At 40.9% G+C, this 22,288-nt stretch overlaps 1 protein-coding gene across 2 annotated transcripts; it reads right to left on the bottom strand.

The window, feature by feature from the left end:
- Positions 1 to 239: 239 nt before the first annotated feature.
- LOC136259644 (bifunctional heparan sulfate N-deacetylase/N-sulfotransferase 4-like) lies at positions 240 to 22,242 on the bottom strand. 2 transcript variants are annotated; one of them, XM_066053129.1, is made up of 8 exons: positions 22,054 to 22,242; positions 21,007 to 21,135; positions 20,358 to 20,540; positions 3,328 to 3,551; positions 2,903 to 3,071; positions 2,455 to 2,628; positions 2,076 to 2,185; positions 240 to 620 (listed from the first exon to the last, which is right to left on the bottom strand). In XM_066053129.1, exons 1-8 carry the CDS (start codon positions 22,213 to 22,215, stop codon positions 410 to 412), a joined length of 1,362 nt encoding a protein of 453 aa, XP_065909201.1. In that variant the 5' UTR covers positions 22,216 to 22,242; the 3' UTR covers positions 240 to 409. The 2 variants fall into 2 exon arrangements, 1 of the variants encoding a protein (XP_065909201.1); XR_010703313.1 differs by having other exon boundaries at positions 480 to 620; positions 2,445 to 2,628.
- Positions 22,243 to 22,288: the final 46 nt, after the last annotated feature.

Below are 22,288 nucleotides of genomic sequence, written 5' to 3'. Positions count from 1 at the left end.
GCTTGTTTGCCATTACATAGTACGCTGGCAGTTGAGGCAAGCTGTAAAAATTAGAAACCAAAAAAAAAACAGTTACTTAGGATCATAAGTCCATTGATTTCTTTACACTGATTGAGATACAGAACATTTTTGAACAACAGAAATGGCCATCCTAAATCATTCTTGATTCAAAACTTTTTCTCATGTTAAACCAGGCTTTACCTATTCCAAGGATTTCAGAGCAGCGAATAATGCATGAATCAAAGGTACTTATTCTTCATGTTACTGATTAAGAATACGTATACCTAGTCAAATACTTGTTGACCTAGTATACCACTGCTATGTGGCCACACATGTAAAACATTGATAGTATTGTATTCATTGCATTACTATATACAATAGAAATAATATCAATATACAATATTTTTTTTTATGATTTAGCTGTTAGCCATTCTGGCAAGGGAACTTTTAGTTCATGTAGTAAATTAGCCAGTCTCTGATTGTGAGGTTTGTAATAGTTCTGTAGCAGTGATCTGGCTTCTGAAGACATGCCCGGGTAATGACGTCCTTTACCTGGTCCCAGACATTTCTGCTTTTCATTTTTCATAGTGAAACAGTAAAATCCCTTAGTTTTGCTGAACCTGAGCAAATACAAGATACATGTACAGTAGTAACAATTATGGATCAATTTCAATAATGCCTTAAAAGGCACACACCACATGTGAGTTTAGTATTGTGGTGTAAAAGGGGGGGGTACATTGCATCGTTTAGCCTCTAGCCTTGCAGGCAGGTAGGTAGGTAGGTAGGCAGACCGAAAATGGGGTTTGTTGACTTTTTAAAATTTCAATATTCAGCCTTGTGTTAGGTTTCATGTCTTTAACAGCAGGCTTTTGCTATTAAAATTCTTCTGTAAAGGTAATGCAAGGATAGTCACCAGCAAAGGATTTCTATGATGATTTTTGGTAAAAACATTTTGCATATATACAAATTCTTGAGGAACATAGTTTTGGTAGATTTCATGTGGTAGCTTAGCTGTCCATGACATTTCATCCTTGAAAATTGACGATGACCAAGATTAGCTCTATGCTACGGTAGTACTGTTTATAGTGCTCACTCAATTTTCTGACTCCCTTGGGACCAAGACATGTTCAGATAATCAAGAAGAAAGCCCATTCATTTATATACAGAGCCCTGTACCCTGTACTCTAATAGAACATACATCTTACACAAAATACTCTAATAGAGCAGTCATTTCTACTGTTCAGATAATCAAGTGTTTGGATAATAGAGGGAGCATCGTAGTAGGATTCCCCCCCTTAAACTGGTGGACGCCACCTAAAATACTGCAGTTAAAAACCATCATAGAAATATCATATGTGAGGATATTTTAATGTAGGTGACTGTTCTATTAGAGTGCTACAATGCTATAATAAAATGCTAAGTTTGAAAAATGTGCACAGAAAGAAAGGAAAGGCTCTGTCAGCTAAACAGCCAGTGAGATACCTGTAACACCCATAAAAAGTAACAGTTGTTTATAAAAGAATGAATAACTTAGGTATAGTTACACAAAAATCCAACAATTTTACCTATACACTCTTGGATTAATGATGCGTATAATGATGAATGACAGGTGTTTACGTAAAAGCAACTTACACAGAATATTTTTATGATGACTTTTAATGGCAGTATTAGCTTTGGAAACCCCTACTATGCAGTACTAATGTAATAATGAGTAAACACACATCTTAAAAGCACTTTAACTGAACAACCACCAGAATATATCACATTTACTTGATTAAACACCATGGCGCTCATCACTTTAGTTCCGAAAGTCGATGTAGCGACTATTCAAAATCAGCCACTACTCGATTGTGGCACCACTCAAGTGCGGCTATGGTGTTTAACCAAAGAAATACGGTATCACTGATAAAGCAAAATTAGAATATTAAAAACTGTGGATGTACAATAACTTTGCATTTAGATGAAGATGACTGGCAGGTAGTAGTGTTAAGATTATCTTCCCTTTAGCGTGTTCTTATTATAAAGAGTTCATAATATGTGAACTCTTGTTATTATACACAGTACTAGTAACACACTTGATGTATTGGCTGTAGTCCATCAGGTCAGCAACCTTGAGGAACACCTGAATGTCATGTAGCACCTTCACTGGATCTGTGATCACCCTCGTTCCATCTACAAAGTGTACCTGTGAGGGGTGGAATACACTAGATGATGAAGGAAGCAGCTTTGGTTGTACATAGTTTAGTACTAGAAAGTTTCTTCAGTAAACTAGGACTTGAAATAAATTAATGAACTACTTAAACTACTTAATTTGGTACACATATACTGTACATCAAATAGTGCCCAAAGTACAAGCACACAATATAAACAAATGTACATACACAAACACATGCACACACACACACACACCCACACACGCACACACACCATACAACAACACCTACATTCCTCTACCTGGTGACGATTGTAGTATTCTAACCATCGCTGAATGTGCAGGTGGTAGATGCCTGGCTCCAGACAGTGTTTCTTTAGACCAACTAGTGCAGTGTTGGCAGTGGAACTGTCAGCTTGTAACACTGACAAGAATGAGTTCTCCAGTGCTATTGGATCACTGTGAGCTCTCATGTGCTAATAAAACACAAACACTTTATGAGAGGTTCAGCAGCATATTATGTACATCATGCACAAAGCAATCAAAATGTACTTGTCCAAAATAATGGTTACAAAACTTTTGTATATCAAGATGTCATAGTAGAGCAGTCACCTACATATAGAATAGTAGCGGAATACTTCTTAACCCAAGCAACAATCACTACACATCTTTCCAACTAAATAAACAGTAGCCTTCCTTAATAGACTACCTCCACTCAAGACAAATATACATGATGTACTTGACACTCACTTGGTACCATGAGTATGCCCTGATGACTGGGTCATGAAGGAGGATGATGATTGTAGCCTCAGGCAGTAAAGTAGCTGCCCTGAAGGGAGCCATTGAATGTGTGAAATATGTAGCACTCTTTTCAAACAACAGTTGGTTGGGCTTGGGATACTGAAAGTTGCTCATATACCTGAAAATAGGAAGCCACACAACAATAATATGCACTACTGGATACACACTATGTGCACAGATGTTAGTACATGTGGCCAAAAGTGGCAGACAAAAGCTTTACGCCAGTGTGCCCCCTTCAATTTGGAAGACCATGTTATGTGAACAGACAAAGTGTGCACGTGCACGCATGAGTGTGTTGCATGTGCGTGCGTGTGTGTTGAGTGTTGTGTGTGCAAGCATGCCAATGTTCAGCTATACATACAAACAAAACTAACCATTCAATTCCTTTCTGATAATTCTGATCATCACTGAAAAACTGTACCTCCTCAAATGTCACCGGGTTATCTTTATTAGCAACCAATAGTGGATGGTGACCAAGAAAAGAAGCCAAAGCAGTACTGCCGGTTTTCTGTGGTCCAACAATCAAAAAGTTGGGCAGTTGACTACAATTTTTATCACCCATCCAAATATCAAGATGTCTATGATCATCACATGGAGACTGTATGGACAGAACAAATTTCTTATCTATAATTGCCACTCTTGGAATAAACACTGTAGCATAATTTACGAATGGCTCATGGCACAAAGTGCCTGCATGCTATTTGGAATTACATGAGGAAGGTGAAGTTGAAATATCAACATGTATTTGGCACAAATACAAGGATGTGACAGCCATTTTGAAGTCTATACACGTGACAAAATAATTAAAATGACAACAAATGACAGTCCCACTATAAAAGTGCCACGCAGTCGAGTTCCATTGGTTTCTTTGTAGTTCTTGATTTGCGACTTTCACAATGCAGTGACCTACAACTCTTCAGCTGGAAATTGTGTAGGTGAGCCTAAAAGAGAAACTGGAGAAAATATACCAATTAGTAATTTAAAAACAGGGTGTGGTGGGAGGGACATGTTGATATTTCAACTTCACCTTCCTCATGTAATTCCAAATAGTATGCAGGCACTTCGTGCCCTGAGCCATTCGTAAATTACATTTCGGAAGGCTCCGTTTCATATCAACATGTATGGTTTGAAGCACCACGGGATGCCAAAACACTTGTGCCAAACTTAGTTTTGTCATCCCCATCCAAATTCCTATGATAAAACTTCTGGAAGGTGCCTTCTGAGGACCAGTCTGCAGCTTCTAGTATCTGCTTAGTTGTAACACCTGCTCCAGCTGCTTTAGAACAGGCAGCTCCTCGCACAGAGTGTGACTTGAAAATACTGATATCTATCCCAGCATCTTTCATAGTCTCCTTAAGCCACCTGGCAATTGTAGAGGTCACTGGGTTGTGCTTCCCAATAGAGGAACAAACAAGTTTTTGGCTTAGATGATTGCAAATCTCTAAATTCCTTGGTATGCTGTTCATAAGCCCTTAGTGTCACTACTGGACATAATATAGGGTCATCCTTGAAGCACGGAAAGAAAAAATCTGGTATGTGCTTAGATGACCTGTTCTGCTTTGCTAAATGAGTTGGTCGGAATGTCACCACCCCATCTGACCAGTAAGACCTCCAATGTACATTCAGGTTGGACAGGTCAGCTGATCGAGAAGGTCTAGTCAAGGCTAACAACATTACAGTCTTAAGTGTTAGTTGCCTAAGGGTCAGTCCCTCATTGTTACCCAAACTCTTGAGGTAGTTAATTACTGCACCTACATCCCAAAAGGATGAATATCTAGGCATGGGTGGTGTTCGATGAAAAGCACCCTTCAATAGTCTTGCAACTGCGGGATGAGTTCCAACACTGACTCCATCCACCATTTCATGTACTGAAGATATCGCTGAGCGGTAACAATTAAGAGACTGATATTGGTAGCCCTGAGAGGAAAGGTCAGCAAAGAAGTTTATGACATCTGCTATAGGTCCTGAAAGGGGATTTCTACCCCGCTGGTGACGCCAGCTAGCCCATTTAGCAAAGGAGGAACTGTAGCTGGAGTTAGTCTTGTCTCTCCATGAGGCAAGCATAAGGCTCGAAGCCTCTAAAGAAAATACCTGTGATGAGCAGGATTGCCTGAGATAGGCCAGGCAATCAGTTGGGGCACTCCCTGTTTCATGAGAAAGTCCTGACCTACTGGTGTCACTACCAGATCTGACAGGGTCAGTAGAATCAAAGGGTAATACTCCAGGAGTTCTAACACTATTGGAAACTAAGATTGGGTTTTCCACAAAGGCATTATTAAGCTGATTGTATTTTCACCTTGGTGAGGCAACGATGGATCAGGCACCAAGGTGGGTTGGCATAACACTGCCGTTGAGACTAATCCTGCATAAAGGCATCTGTTGCTGCTGCTTCTGGGTCTGCTCTCCAGCTGTAAAAGAGGCTTGGTCAGGCAAGAGGCAAATAAGTCCACCTCCAGGGGCCCAAGCTTCTCCCTTATTCTCTGAAACATGCTTGGGTTCAGCATCCAATCGCAACGGTCTCGAACTGACCAAGACTCCTGGTCTGCTATCGTATTGAGGTGACCCGGGAGGTGTTCTGCAGTGAGTGTGACGTTCCTGGACATGCACCAGGTCCACACTGTGATTGCTAATTGGCACAAGAGGGTGGAGGTAGTGCCTCCTTTCTGGTTGATGTATGTTACTGCCGCTACATTGTCCAAACGGGGAAGAATTGTTGCATTCATCCAATTCTTCCCGAATGCTTGGAGAGCTAGAAATGCTGCCAGCAGTTCCAGGTAATTAATGTGATGTTTCCTCTCCTCTGCTGACCAAACACCTCCTATTCAAGTATAGAGGTGTACCGATAATCGGATCGACTATAATATCGGCCACCAATATGGCAATTTTTACCAATATCGGTATCGGTACAGAACAGCAGGAGGACCGATATCGCTACCGATATTTATACAGTAGCAATAGTTTGTACATAAACGGATTGTGCATTGGTTTTCTACATTATTCATGTGGCTCTTTAGTGCCAGTGGCTTATAGTTCACTCTGAAACAAGCGCTACGCTACGAGAAGCCATATAAATACACGCGATTCTACTGTCTGTTGCTGGAAAGCTTATCACAGACACAATCTTTATAAATGAAACAGTTGATGATGGGGGCCCATAGTATGTTACCACGTGACTACAGACGACAGGAGACTTGTTCTAATATTTCGGTGCACACATTGGTGGATTTAAACTTAAGTTGCTTTGTGAAGACTTCGGAAGATTGGAGGCATTTAGACTATGTACATTTGGATATTCAAGTCTATCGAGTGAAAGAATTTAAAGCGACTTGTGTCTAGTTTTTGGCAGGATCCAGTTGAGCCACAATAATTGGCCAGAAGTGATGCACCCTTCCGCGTTATTGACATCAAGGATATACTGAGCGATTAATCTTGAAGTAAAACAGTGGAAACCAGCAATATCACGATAAATCACACCATAATCATATCGGAATTCAGACGGCAAACAAACTTTTGCACTAGTTGCTTTTCTCCCAAAGGTATTCAAATCGCCACAAACACCTTTTTGTAAAACGTGAATTCTGGATGTGTGATATCAGCTAGTCCATGCATGGCATATAAACTTCACGCATTAGCTAACATAATGGCAGCTGTTCATTACTTTAATACAAAGTCTACGCCTAAGCATGGATAATAGCAACCTCGGATTCCTTTAAGAGAAACTCTCCGGATATGTTGGAACAGTGGCGATTTAGGATTCCTTTAAGAGAAACTCTCCGGATATGTTGGAACAGTGGCGATTTAGGATTCCTTTAAGAGAAACTCTCCGGATATGTTGGATCAGTGGCGATTTAGAATTCCTTTAAGAGAAACTCTCCGGATATGTTGGATCAGTGGCGATTTAGAATTCCTTTAAGAGAAACTCTCCGGATATGTTGGATCAGTGGCGATTTAGAATTCCTTTAACAGAAACTCTCCGGATATGTTGGATCAGTGGCGATTTAGAATTCCTTTAACAGAAACTCTCCGGATATGTTGGAACAGTAGCGATTTAGGATTCCTTTAAGAGAAAGCTTCCGGATATGTTGGAACAGTGGCGATTTAGGATTCCTTTAAGAGAAAGCTTCCCGATTTTGCTAGAATGATGGGGATCTCAGCTTCTTTAACAGAAAGTTTGTGGATTTGCTGGAATAATGGCGATCTCGGATTTTTAATACATTTTAGATTTGATACCTTACCTGGCCCACGTCAGTGTTTGTTTGTTTGATGTTTTTATCTACTTTACCAGTTAGGCACTGGAGGGTGTACACAGAAGGCAGAGCCTGTACTAAAACAGCACATGACCATCAATTTCTTTGGCTAAAACTCTACGAATTTGCTATCTTGGCTGACATGTGGATAAAAATATAGCTTCCGCATACAATCCTGGGGCGGATTTAGGGGGGGGGGGCTAAGGAGGCTACGCGCACGCCCCCTCCCCCTATTTACTGTTACCTTAATATAACAGTCACCCTATTATACCAGTCAAGCATATAAAATTTTATTACTTAAAAACTACCAAAAATGCCCCAAAATTTCATCTCTTGACACTAGTTTTTTATTAATTACTAATACCACTACAAATATTGAGCACCCAACTTTTATCTAGTAGTTAAACCATCAAAACTTTTACTACTACTGTAGCTACACACACAACGTTCCCCTCTATACCAGTTCTACAATCACCATTGCTACCAGGTCTCAGTCCCTCCTTTGTAAAAATCCTAGATCCGCCCCTGCAATCATTGATATAGTTAGCATCAAGTGTAATCACAAAACAGTATTATTACTACAATGTATAATTACATATGAAACTGTTAGCAATACATGCTGTAACCTAGTAGCTTAGTAGCTATAATTTATAATTATACAATTTGTTAATCAAAATCGTACAAGTAAGTTTAATTATCCCAGTCACTTAATCATTTTCACTTCACCTTTTTCAATGGCTTTCTTCAATGACTTTATTATCTCATTTTCCTCAGGACCACATCCATCAAATGTTACCAAATAGCCTTGCTTATTATATGCAATTATGGTTCCCTTGTACCATGTGGTCGTCCTACGGTTTTCGTCATCATAAAATTCCACACTAACGCGTGTGCCTATAGCTCTTCTACCTACTGGAACACATTGAGCAGACCCAGAGCTTGAAGGAAAGGAGGAACGTTTCTCAGGAGGCTTTGCTGGCCTCCGCGCTCTTTGCCTTGACTTCGTTTGATATGAGATGGTAACATTTGCAGCCGTTGCCACTTGTAAAATAGCTTGTCGTCGATCTTCCAAATACATGTGCTCTACCAATGGCTTCAAAGAAACTGTCTTCATATTATCTGGAATACTTTGACGATTTATGGACTTCACAGGATTAGTAGTGGCTGGTAAATCCTCCCAATCTTCACATGTAAGAGAGCTATAAGCTTTGCTTAATTTCTTCAAAACATGAGGCCTTTTCCACCAATCAACCCAGGTTTCAATGTCTCGCCATCTGCTGGTATCCACCTGGGTTGAATCAATAGTTCTCAGATCTGGTGGCAGCTGTGCAGAAAAGTGTTTAAATGGCCTCATACCACAAAGCACATCAAATGCTTCATCAACAGTTTGCTTGTTGTTTTCATCTGGTATTCTTCTAGCTACAGACATAAAAATGTGGTAGCCAGGTGATGTTACTGATGGGTTAACCAGCTTTGCAACACGCATGGCTGACCTCTGAAAGTGTATTGCGCATCCTCTCACAATGTTTAACAGTTCTTGTCCAAAGCTTGCCGCAAATGCATTCGATTCAGCATCATCAAAGTCAACTAAAATTTCCTTGTGAGCAGTTTTGATGTTGTAATCCTTAACCTGTTTCTTAACATTGCTTACTAATTTTGATAAAACTTTTCCTATGGAGCTCGCATCTTGGTGGTTTATGAGCCCCCTACCACAAGCCATGTACTTGGATGAAATAGGGTTTAGGCAGACAACATTCAACAAATAGGGAAAATTACGGCATCCTGTGTGATCAATATCAACAAAAAGGGCCTCTGCCTGTGACCAGTGTTGAGCTTGAAAGGGGGATTGAAACAAGGCATATTGGTTGTCTCTTCCAAAACAGTATGCATCATCACTGTCAATTTGGTATGTACCAATGAGCTGATTAACAGCTTCGCTATGACCACACTCATTTCCTCTGTCTATGCGCTCTTTTATATGAGGGAAAGATGCAATGACCTTAAAAGGATTCACCTTTTCATTATCAGTTTTGTCCACTTCCTGCCTTGCTTTCTTAACAACCTTTCTTATTCTATCAATGTTTGCAGCAGCCAGTGAACACTCAATAGGTCGACAGTTCATCCCTACTCCATTCTGTACCTCTTTAGGAGTTACCCGCATGTTTCTTTGAGCTACCTGAGTGATTTCACTCAATACATTTGGGGCTATCTTCCACTCAGCAGGAGAATGGTGATTGTGCATAGGCCCATTCTGCTCAGCATTTAAAACTACAAACCAGCGCCTACCATCATCTACAGGATTTTGAGGATAAACATATGCAATGTAACAATTACATGGCCCTGTTGAAATGAGGGCTGCAGTTTTGTGTTCAGTACATCGGTTTGTCCTTTGCTTTGTAGAGACAGTGTACGTGCATCCCTCACCAGCACAAACCTTAACACCAGAACAGTAAGACCGATTTGCCATTAATTCTATTTCCTCTCCATCTATATTAACTGTAATAGGCTTGATAATGGCTTGTGATCGAGACAGTTGAATAACATTTAGCAGATAATGGGGCTTTCTAGTGGCTTCAGGCAGTGAAAAGCAATCATGGAAGTACAAGCAGATGTCATCATTCTCCTCTCCAAGACCTAGAAACTTCAACCTTTCAATGCTTCCTTCTATTAATTGACCTTCTAATGCGGCTATCAATCTTGGTTTCAACTGTTTCCCTCGATTTTGATGACACTTACTGTATGATTTCCTTTCTACCACACCTAGTATTACATCAACAACATTTGATTGAGGATCAACAGACATGATGGCATAAGCAGCTGACAAGAAATATTTTCGATGCACCTCATAGTGACACTCATATGGACGAAAATCGAATGTCATATCCAACAATCCCAGGTGTACCGCAACATAAATGACCTTGTGCCAAGATGGTTTAGATACTCGGACATCATTGACATACACCCCACTACCCCAACACGTATCGCCGTCAGCATCAAGCAAATCTTTCAGCACATCAAAATTCCTCACATACTTCTCATTGCATTGCATCAAAATTGATATCATCAATGTCTTCGTAACAGTCTGCACTCCAGCATCACATACTTGTTGCACCATCTTGAGCAGTACCACTACAAATAACTGTATGTCAATGCTCCATTGACAGATCTCATCCATTTGTGAGCAGACTGCGCACAATGGACTGTTGGAAACAAAGCAGGTGGGTGGATCTGTGTCACCTGCTCCTCCATAAAATTTAGCCAATGATCTAGCCAAGCATTTCCCGTGATATATGGAGTAAATAAATCTCCATGTTCTTACATATGTACTAATAACATCCAATTTGACTGCGTTGACCGCTGCATTTGGTTCTCTTAATTCCAAAGCTGACTTCAACTATAGTCCAAGACGCTTGTCATCTTGGACCTCATTGAACAGTAGCAACCCTGAGGCAACTGTGTTTGGCTTCCTTCCAGCCCTACCCAATTCTTGAAGTAAAACTCCCAGATTGCGAGGGCACCCAATCCTGATCACTTGACTTATATTAGGGTTATCAACCCCTAATTCATAAGATTCAGTTGCAACTAACACTGCTATGTCTCCCTGCAGAAACTTCTTTTCTGCCTGTTTGCGGTCTTCGACACTCATTTTCCCTGTATACTTCCCTGCTTTGACACCTTCTTGCTTCAAGAATTCACTAACATCCTCTACATCTCTAACAAAATCTAAATACAAAATGGTGGATCGCCCATTCATTGTACATTTGATTTTTGCAACTGCCTCTCCCCACAAGGATGGGTTAACAGACACGGGATCAGCTTTGGAAGATCTAGCAATTTCAACATTTGAGCCATCATCATTATCATCATCACTAACTTCATCATCAAATGTTTGACACCTCCGACGTCGATATCGTTGAAACGATATTTGCAAATTGTCTCTATGCACCCCATTGGTTAACACCACACATTTATCATTTCTCAAGTATTCTTTCCTTAAAACAGAGATCTGTCTATCCGTTAATGTAGCAGACATTGCTATAATGGGACAATTGAGCTGTTTTAGTTGCTTCATGGCATCAAAAGCAGGGCAGTAATCTGGCATGCGATCAAATATTTTGTGTGCCTCATCAATTGCTATAATACAAAACATATCCTTGTTGGACAAAAATGACTGAAACTGGCCACTTGTGCCTGAGTAGGAAGCTGAAGAGGGAGTGCCAAAAAGATATTCTGGAGTGCAAAACACCATACTGGGTAAATCTGATGATTGAAACACACGTCGGAAATTGGCAGACTTTTTAGTACCAGCTGCTCTGCCCATGGCTATAGCATCGATTCCTTTACGCTGCAATGTTTCAACTTGATTTATTATGATAGCTACTACTGGTTCAACCACTACGCTTACCTTTCCAGGTGAAAGTAGTGCAGGCAATGTAAAGCACACCGATTTCCCCGAGCCAGTAGGTTGGACTAATACGACATCTTCACCTCTCTTTATCGCAGCCAAGCAATCTAATTGAAATCTCTTCAATTCTGTGATCTTAAGCTGTGCTTTGGCAGTTTGTAACTCATCAGATTGTCTTGATAGCAGTAATTGTAATTCACTGTTGCTACCTGAATGCACAGAAGAACTCTGGTCACCTTCAGTAATGGAATCAAAAGTAGGCTCATCAGATAAACTGTTAGTGGATGCTTCTGGTTGGCTGGCTCCTCTTGAAAGTGGTGAATTTGGCCTTCCAAAATCGTTGTCATACTCTGCAGTGCTGTCTGTCACCATTGCTGTAACATGTACGGTATCGTCTTCACTTTGTACAAGATAATTTTCAAAAATTTGTGATACAGCAGCAGCAGTAGGTCTAGCCTCTGGATCACCTAACCAGCACTCTTTAATCAGGTTAGATACCCATTCATCTGCCTCCGAGGGGATTACTGGCCGTTGTCCTTGCTTTACGCTTTCCATCAGTGCAATGTGCACATTATCCCATGCCTGACATAAAAAAACCACTTCATAAGCCATAATTGCAAATGAATAAATGTCTGAAGCTTTGCTAGGCTTTTGGGTTGAGCAACCAGCTGCTCCCTGATTAGGAAAAACCTCTGGTGCCATGTAACCTGGTGTCATCATTTGTTTGAGCGTCATTGAGTGAGAAGTTTGTGATGGGTTTGCCATGTAGCTAGCATAATCTGCTACTTTAAAAGTGAACTCGCTTATACCATCCCCACAAACCAATACATTCAAAGGCTTGATATCACCATGCACCACACCATTAGAATGAAGATATTCAATGCCTTCAATGACATCTGCCAAAGCTGCAATTCTCAAGTCCATAGGGAGCTCTCCACTACTATAGACAGTAATAACATCAAGCAATGTGTGCACGTTTTGCGTGCCCAATTTCATCTGGCACAATTCTAAAATAATCCACCCAGAATCTGGGCAAATACCAAAGGTTTGCACTACCTTGGGATGATGCAAAAAAAAAGACTTTTCATATGCCTTAACTAATGAAGGTGCATACTGTGGTAAAAACATTTTGAGCTTTTTCACTGCTACTGCCTTACCATCCATTTCTCCCAAGTATACTCTGCTGGTAGCACCATCACCAAGCTCTGTCGTTGAAAGGGTCACTTTTCCCTCTTTATTGTAAGGGCTGTCCCACAAAAAAGGAACTGACCGTTGAGGAGGGTGAAAAGAAAGCTTCCTTCTCTTTCTTGCAGTTTCCATAGTTTACCTGAAATGTTATAATTATAAAGCTTGAGGTGAATTGCAAAAGAAAATCCTATAATTATTATATACGCAGGACCTGATAATTTTTATTTTGGTACCAGGCTCTTACAGATAGTTGTTACTTGTCAACAATGACATCTACATGTGAGATGTAAAATTCCATGAGCATAATAATATATAGCTATTTAATTTTAACCAGGTGCATGGCTGGCTATGCGTGACTGTTCAAATCCAGGTGAGAAATTGCTAGCTAGGTGTAGTGGATCTATTTAGGTACCTCAAAATGATAGGCTATGTGTTAATGTAGCTGATGGTGAAACTGTCAGTTTATTAACACCCTAGGAGCTTACGAGTTGTTTACAAAACACTTTTGTCCTTGATGTACTTCCATACAGTTTGTTATAACGCATAAACTAACCGTCCAGTGTGTGAAGTATCTCCTGGGCAAATCGTCTTTACCGTCAAAAGGTGTCGTAACGTCTGTATACGACCGACTCTCACTAAAAACGCGCTTGGCTTGTAGAACAGATGAGTTACTAAGCGTACTGCAGGACTAAGGTATAGCGGAATAACATTTAGAATGGATAACAATAGAAGGGAACTCACTTTCCATTCAGTGACACGTGTTGAATTTCCCGCCAAAGCTTAGTATGCGCGTGGAATCACGTGATGTTATTGCGCCTCTTGCATCGTGCGTGGGTTGTTGCTACCACTGTAGCCGTCATCTCAACTATTCTGTAGAGTTTCAGTGAAAGCTATTGATGGTATCAGTTATCTCAACAAATGGTCACCTTTTTTATAAAAGAATTGGTGTTTACCTTTATCTCAATGTTCATTGGGGCTTTTAGATAAACAAGCCATCGTCGCCATTATCTCGGCGCATTGATAGACTTTTCATCAAAGAATTCGATGTTCGCCATTGTCTGGGCATAATCATAGTCTTTTTATGAAAGGAATTGATAGTCGCTATTATCTTGGCGATGCACTGACTTTATCAAAGGAATTGGTGGTCGAAAATATGCCAGGGGAGATAGGTGAGCCTTTCATTAAGGAGATTCTATTGCTGCTATAGCTGAGATTTCGTGGGGGTTTTCAAAGCAGCCACTTAAAGCAAGCATACTCACCGTCACCGAGACCTTTCATTTAAACGTTTCAGCGATCGCGGTTATGCCAACTTATTTCAATTGCTTTAAATGAAACAAAATAATTCACTAAAATACCAGCATTTGTAAATATCTTATACAGAAAGGTTTCCAGTACTGCCAACACAGCAGCGACTTCAGTTGCTTTATCAAAGAGTCTCATGACTGCTGTTATCTTAGCATCTTCATTGCTTTATCAAAGGTTTTCACTATTGCAGGTGTCTCAGCTGGCTCTGTCGCCTTTAAGACAAAGAGTTAGTATCAATATTTCTTATATTATATATATACCCTAATCATATCTCATGGCCAAGGGTAAGCCGGCTCTACATGGATCATACGTAAAGGATGGTAGTGGTTGTTGCTGTAGCCGAATCATTGTTATGTGGTGGTTAGTACGTTTAATCTACGTACTGGAGCACGTTTCTTCTAAAGATGAGGTGTGGCTATTGCCAAAGCTGTGGCGTTTAACCTGATAGATATTCGTAGCTCACGTGCTTTATCTTAGTCATCATGCTGTAAGGTAGCCCAGTAGTCATAGAATAAGTTAGTTAATGCACACATTTTTTAATTAACAAATTTAATAGGAGCCCATATGAAAATGGGCTCCTAAAATGTATATAGTGGAGTTAGAAGTGTTTCTAGGTGTTCCATACGCTGGCGACCTGTGAAGGATTGCTCGTGGTGTCCAATAGTATAATCCTGTGATGCTGTCTTCAGAAGCACGTCAGCTACATACCACTTACTGTTCCCAGGACACAAGGTGGCCAATCAAATCTGGAAATGGCCTACCAAATTTAATTTTGCTACGACATTTGACCAGTCAATGACAAATTCTTATTTCTGGCACTGTGTGAGTATACATAAAAATGTTTGTGGGTGCCTAATTGTCTGGATTGCACAATAGAAACCCAAGCTGTGTACCACCACAGGCAGAGTATAGCAATGAATACATGCACATGTTGTTGTAGGGTAGGTAAATGTACACTTTTAACTATAATGCAAATATCGGATCAACTATCGGTTATCGGCCTCTTTTGGTGGCACCAATATCGGATATCGGTACATGCCAAAAACCCATATCGGTACACCTCTATTCAAGTCTGACCATTCAGTACTGCACCCCAGCCTTTGCTGGATGCATCGGACTCTATAGTCACAGATGGGACTGTTGGTGCAATGGGGTTTGACACGAACTTCCTGTCCATGGATAGCCACCAGGACAGATCGGCTCTGCTTAATGGGTTCAGCTGTACTACAGTATCGAACTTCCCATTCACCCCTTTCTGTGTGTGATCCGTCGGGTGTACAGAATTTTCATCAGAGACTGTAGTGCTCTGTAATGAAGGGGAGCTAATGGCAATGCTCGCATGGTAGCAGTTGCTTTGCCTACAAATTGGGCTATCTCCCTCACTGACACTGATGTCTGGGCCAACAGTCTGCGGGCATCCTGTTAGATCTTCCTCATTTTCTCCTGGGGAATTGATAGCAACATTGACTGGGAGAGTATTTCAAAACCCAGAAACTCTAGCTTCTGGGTTGGTTCTAAAATAGATTTCTTGTGATCGACAATCAAACCTAGACTCTTGAATAGTTGGCAGATGGATGGAATTATCTGCTCTAACTGGACTCTGTCTTGATGTAGAATAGATAGGTCATCTAGGCATATTATTAGGCGACAGCCCACCTGCCTTAGGAAGCCCACTACTGACTTCATTAGTTTGGTGAAAACCCTTGGTGCAGATGTCAGGCCGAATGGTAGACAGGTGAACTTGTACCATTTCTGCTCTCATTGGAAGGTGAGAAATGATTGATGGTCTGGGTGGATTGGGACCTGCAGGTATGCATCCTTTAGGTCCATTTTGGCCATCCAGTCCCCTTGCTGGAGGAGGATTGGAAGGAGGTGAAGGCCCTCCATCTTGAAGTGCTCCATCTTCATGAATTGGTTGAGGCCCTTCAGATTTATCACTGGCCTCTGACCTCCATCCTTCTTCTCCACCAGGAATATCTGGGACACATAATTGTCTGGTGATAGATGGGTCTCCACTATTGCTCCTTTTGCCAGTAACTCTGCAACCTCTGCTGTTACTAGGGTTGCATTCTCCTTTGTGGTATGTATTTGATGTGGCATGTGGGTTTGGCATGGTGCACTTACCAAGTCCAGTTGGGTAACCAGCCACAGTTTATAATACCCACTGATTTTGAGTCAACACTTCCCAGTTTGGTAGGAAGTGTGATACTCGCCCAGCCGATTTTTGGCAGCTTATTAACAGGTTCATGTTGTTTATGAGAGCCTGTATGTGATGTGCTTGTGAACCCTGTAACTGAATATTGGTCACAGCATTTAATGAATGATTTTGCACATGAGATAAATCATGCACATGACTTATTAATTGTCATTTCTTTGATAACTGTTTCTGGGCAGTTTTGCTGTTGCTGGGTTGCCATCCCCTCTCCTTGTAATGGCCGCTGTAGTGGGCGCCACCCCTGCAACCTTTGTATTTTTGAGAGTGGCCCTTGTGAAAATCCGGGCGAAGCTTTTCTATGCCTAGGGTCTTAGTTAAGGTTGCAGCTGCTTCCAGCCTCTCCCTTGCCAGTGTGCCAAAGTTCTCGCCGAACAGCATAGGAACAACATCCTTGAAGTCTCCATCTCTCACCAAGTCCTTCAGATGAGGGTTCATCTGTGTGAGTAGAGCCTTCCTGCGAGCAACTATGTTGTGGATGTTGGAATTGCCCAACAACCGAAGGGATGTCTGAATGGGTCTGATAACTTCGGCTGGTAACTCCAGTTCCTCTGCTCTCTCCAGAACATACACTAGCGGGTTTACTGCGTCCAGCCAAAAATTCTGAAGTCGACTCGTAGCTCTGTCCGTACGGTGAGCTGCTATAGGAATAGTACTGCTCACTACCGGGTCCAGCTCTGGGCACTTCAGCCATCGGGAATCGGGTACTCTGTACTTCTCTGCCTGTGAGGTCCTGTCAGTGTTTTTCAGTTTGGAGTTGAACCATGTCTCAATAAACGCCCCAGCCTCTTCAGACATTGGAACCAGCTCCTTTGAACCAGTAGCGGTGCGGCGAAGGTCGACAAACTCTCCTTCCTCATCGTCATCCTCATCTTCACTGGCCCCTTCAGATACAGTATTTCGCCTTTTGTTAGGTGGGGGGCCAGACTAAGTCACTGTTTTGCGAACCGGCATGCAGGTTACTACCACTGTGTGTGGTCTCGCTCTTGAGCGTCAGGATTTCAGCCTGCATGGCCTTGACGCTTTCGCATAGACCTGCGATGGTCTTCTTCGTCTCTTCGTCCATCAAACGTCTCAGCATGTGTCAACTATCACAGCCAAAAAAATGCCAATGGAACTTGGCTACGTGGCACTTTTATAGTGGGACTGTCATTTGTCGTCATTTTAATTATTTTGTCACGTGTATAGATTTCAAAATGGCTGTCACATCCTTGTATTTGTGCCAAATCCATGTTGATATGAAACGGAGCCTTCCGAAATGTAATTTGAATGTATTCTGGTATTGCAAACAAGAGCCTTTCACACAAATCATAAAACTTCATATTAAAAAAAACCATTTGGGTAGCAGTGAACAGCATCATAGCATAAAGGATGAAGAAAATTATGTTTCTGGAAATAGCTTTGGGTTTTCAAGTTTAAAGAATCAAATGTGCATGACTCCTTTTCATAAATCTAAGTCACATTGCTGGTCTAGGAAGTACTATGTGCAGGATTTCAGATTTACTGTTTTATTTTAGCCCATCAAACTGCAACTTATTTTAAGCATAAAAAAACTAATCATAGTACTGTATATTAGGGATCATGAAGGTTTGGGCCTTTCTGGCCAAAAATATCACCCTAAAACCAGCCTCACAATACCTTCATGGCACCTTGGCAGTATTGGCTAGGTATAAACCAAGCCCAAAAGTGCCTTCAGTACAACCCGAAATGCTTTTAAAGAGTTGCTACAAAATTAAAAAATATATATATTTAGTAGAATTTTCTACTGAATGACTGACTTCAGACAAGCAAACTCAAAAACAGCTAAAGCTACAGGCTTGATTCTTTCATTGTTCAACGTTGCTTCGTCCAGATAAGTGCCTTTTGGCATACCGCAGTATTTACAATGCATGCATCATGGACTTACCTAAGTTACCTCCTCCTTTTGTGTCCCATTTCTTTTTGCTGACAGCTCCAGGTGTTGATTAGCAGTACCTAGCACGATGGCTTCCCTATGGGAATCATCTGTATTTTCCATGGTGACTGCAGAGGTGCTTCTCCTACTGTTCTTTGCAGGGGCTAAAAAAAGGGGCTAGTTGTGGCCAAAAAGCTAGTTGTAAATGACTTTTGGCTAGTTGTAAAAGTCAGACTAAATAGCAAGCTGCAACACAGAAAAGAATAAAGTCAAAAATTACATACATGTGCTGTGCATGTTTACAGGGATTTGACTAAAAGTACCTCAGGATCCAGTCTTGAGATTGTCATTTTCAAAAATTTTCCACTTGTCACTGTGGTCCACTGAACACAAAGTTTATATGTACTACTACCCCCCTTCCCCCGGTCTCAGGTTTGGGCTAGTTGTAAAAAAAATTTTTAGCCACTGGTTCTTAGTTTGTAACGCTGTGAAACAGGCTGAACATACTGTGGATTTTCTGTCCGTTTGAACATTGCGTACAGTGTACTTGAAGTGCATATTGCAAAAATCACATGGATTATAATGCAGTACACTATGTTCAAACAGACAGAAAATCACAAAGTGAAGCATGATGGCCACTTACTAATTCGCAATTGATAGTTGGGGGGTGCGAATTGCTTGTGGTGACTGGATTAATTACAGAGGTACTTCTCCTATTGTTCTTCGTTTGTAGTACTGTGTAATGGGCTGAACATAGCTGAAAGTGAAGCTTATTGGCCACTCACTTTCAAGTCAGCAATTGATAGCTGGGACACACGTTCAGACAAAAATATTAACTCTGGCGCTCTAATTTCTTTTGATGTGGTATAATAATGTTACGAGGGTTAGACGCAGTTTAACCCAGGTTAACTGGCCGATATTAGCCCGGTTCTTTAAAGTGTCACGGAGATAGAGGACGGAAATGGTGGCAGGCTATCCGGCATCACGTGCACGGAACAATAAGCATACACGAGCAGAAGTGCGAACTAGTTTTCTCCCACCTCTCCTCTCCCAGGGGTATGTCTGAATTCCAGTGTATTGTACTTAGGCAATACACTGTGACTGGTGTTGGGTACAGTGGGCACTGACGCCCACGTGTCTCACCCAAGCCTACTAAGGTCACGTGAGCCGTTGGGGAGGCCGTGGGCGTGCAGTAACGAGTGATCCCTTACCCAGCATGGGGGGCAAACCTAGGTGTGGGTGTCGTCGTAATGCGTAATCGTAGCCAGTTAAACAAAAAGTAAACAGACAAGTATAAGGAAAAAAGTTTGATTAGGGATCATAGAAAAAAGTAGGGAAACAAGGGAGGTCACCTACACCTGCAGATATACTAGTGGACACTGCAGGTGTAGGTGACCTCCCTTGTTTCCCTACTTTTTTCTATGATCCTTAATCAAACTTTTTTCCTTATACTTGTCTGTTTACTTTTTTTTCTATGATCCCTTAAATTCCTTAAGCACACTACAAGTTTCCACACAAGTAAAGAATAGCCTATTGATTGCAAGCACATTAAGGTCACCATTTATACTCTACTTTGTAGTGGCAAATATTTCTATCAAAGGAACTCACAAGTGACATCACCACGAACACTTCCTTGCATGCTCCTATAGTCGCTTGAAGAGGCACTGCCATCTTGTTGACCTTTAACCTTATCACATGATCCCATAGTTATATATTTCAATTTGTAATTACATGCTTTAGAAGTTGATTAGTATTTATTCCAGCCTCATAGCACAAAGGATGAAAGAGTTATGGCCACCTTTATAAAAGGCATGATGTTTATTTATGTATTTATGTTACACTATTTTTTTCTGGCCATTACCTTTGTGGTACTTTTGCCAGTACCACATACACATTAGATCACCTACAAAATAGTTGTAGTTTCATTCAACTAGCTGCTCCAAAGGTTTGACTGCTTTGAAGAGGAAAAACAAGCTTGGGACTTTCGTTTTGCAGTGTTCATGAATGCATCCTTCAATTAGTCGTCCACCATTGAACAATAAATAGCTGTATTATAATTCCTTTGCTTTGCTAATAGCTGCTGCACTGTTTCGTCATGGAAATATGGTATACTTATAAGGCCATATATATTTCTATTTCTAGCACATACTCACAGTCCATACTGGTAACTTTTCTGATGGGAACAAGTTGAAGTAGATCTCTGCCAGTTTCAGTGGTGGTTCAGTGACCAGTTGAAGGTTGGTCCATTTCTGGATAAAGTTGATGGTGTGCTCAAACAAGAATAATGCCAGTCGATCATTGCCATAATTTGATATGTGAGTCATGAATATTGAAACCTACCAGACACCACACTCACAAAATATGTACAAACAAGCATATACTGTAAACAACTACAGTTTGGCATGACTTAAGTTTGCATGTGAATAAGGTTGGCAGATACCCTGTAAATACAGTATTTGGTAAGTTTACCATACATACATCTAATTACAGATGTGTAGTGTGCAACAGAATTCCAAAATTGTGTTTAGGAAAGCTAGGCAAACACGAGCAGGCTCCCAAAATTTAAAAACCTATTTGAGTTGATTATGTACATTTGCCTTTCTGCTTCCTGGGACACCTTGACAATCAGGACCCATACCATGGTCCCATTTGTATTAATGTACTTGTATTGTGCATAACTAAAATAAGGAAACTGCAGTATAATCTCAAGGTTTCCAGAATATATAGGGTTCCACTATACCACCACTTCTCAACATACAGCACAAACAATGTCTACCAATCAAGTGAATGAACATTGCTTACCGGAGTATTCATTAACACTTCAAACACGTATCCACCCTCAGCCATCTCTCTGATGCCTTCCTTGCCTGTGGCAAAGTGTTCATACTTGTATGTCTTGGTGTATAAGTTACACAGTTGTCTTGGCAACACCTGCAACAGGTATATGCGTAAAGTCAGGAGCTGCACCAAAAGCACTCCTGGTAAAGCATGACTTCACATACACAGAATTGCACAACCTATGCAATACAGGAAGTCACCAGAAACTTGACCTATCAAAGTTGTGGTAATGTAATGGCACATTTCAAAGTAGATGGGTCACATTTATTGGTTGCCACTATACAGTTTTGTTATAAACATACTGCAAACCTCTGTATACATATGTACAGTAGCAGTTACCTCATCAAAAATTAATTACTTCAAAACACCAGGCACTGCCAGGCTGTCAGCATATCATTAATGATGTACAATACATATTGATATATCGTAATATCACAATACTCTGACTGTAATGCAATACCAGATACAACATTTACTTTTCATTGCACAATTCGCGGAAATGTGAAAGTCTGGTTTAGTGCAATTTAACAGTGTAGCTTGGTCTAGATATATAACAGTGCAGTGGAGTAACTGCTGGTATTAAGTTAACTAATGAAAAATTATCAGCTGCCCACGCATTTCATATGATGGTCTGTATTTCGCACTATGACGGGTTGCTTATCACTTTCCTGAACTGTTTTTAGCTTGTTATATAACAGGGAATTGGGTATGAATGGGGTAAGGTCACTCCAAATAAGTTCTCTGTTTTCCATCCACTGCCCGCATCTCTTTATTGTCAGCACTAAAATGTTACATTATTCTGTATTCTCCAATTATTATTTTTGGTTATTCTTGCATGCTGTACAGGCTCAGCAAAAAAAAAACCTCTTGTAAGGGTGTCAGCTGATGTGTCAGTTCAAATTCTATTCCTGCAACTTAAACGATCAAGATACTATGGAATTTAGCAGTATTGTATAGTAGGGAAAACAAAATGGTTCTTGTCTATTTTCTTGCTACAACACTGCACCTCACCTTGACGTTATTATGGACAAATCCTCGTCTCATGTAATCTGGTCTCAGGTGGGGATACTCCTCCGTACTAGTTACCATGACACCCCACACCTCCGCCCATGCATCATACAATGGCTGATCGATGTATTGGGTACACCCCTGAGTGGTGAGGGGCAACTGCATAACTGTTAGTACGAGACAGCAGCTTGTGCTTCTACAAGGGAAGACAAAATGGTTGATATACAGGGGTTGACTA

The sequence above is a fragment of the Dysidea avara genome, chromosome 7 (genome assembly GCF_963678975.1).
Source record: "Dysidea avara chromosome 7, odDysAvar1.4, whole genome shotgun sequence".
Taxonomy (NCBI): domain Eukaryota; kingdom Metazoa; phylum Porifera; class Demospongiae; order Dictyoceratida; family Dysideidae; genus Dysidea; species Dysidea avara.
The sequence above is the reverse complement of the archived record's forward strand: the minus strand, read 5'-3'. Positions and strand labels throughout refer to the sequence as shown.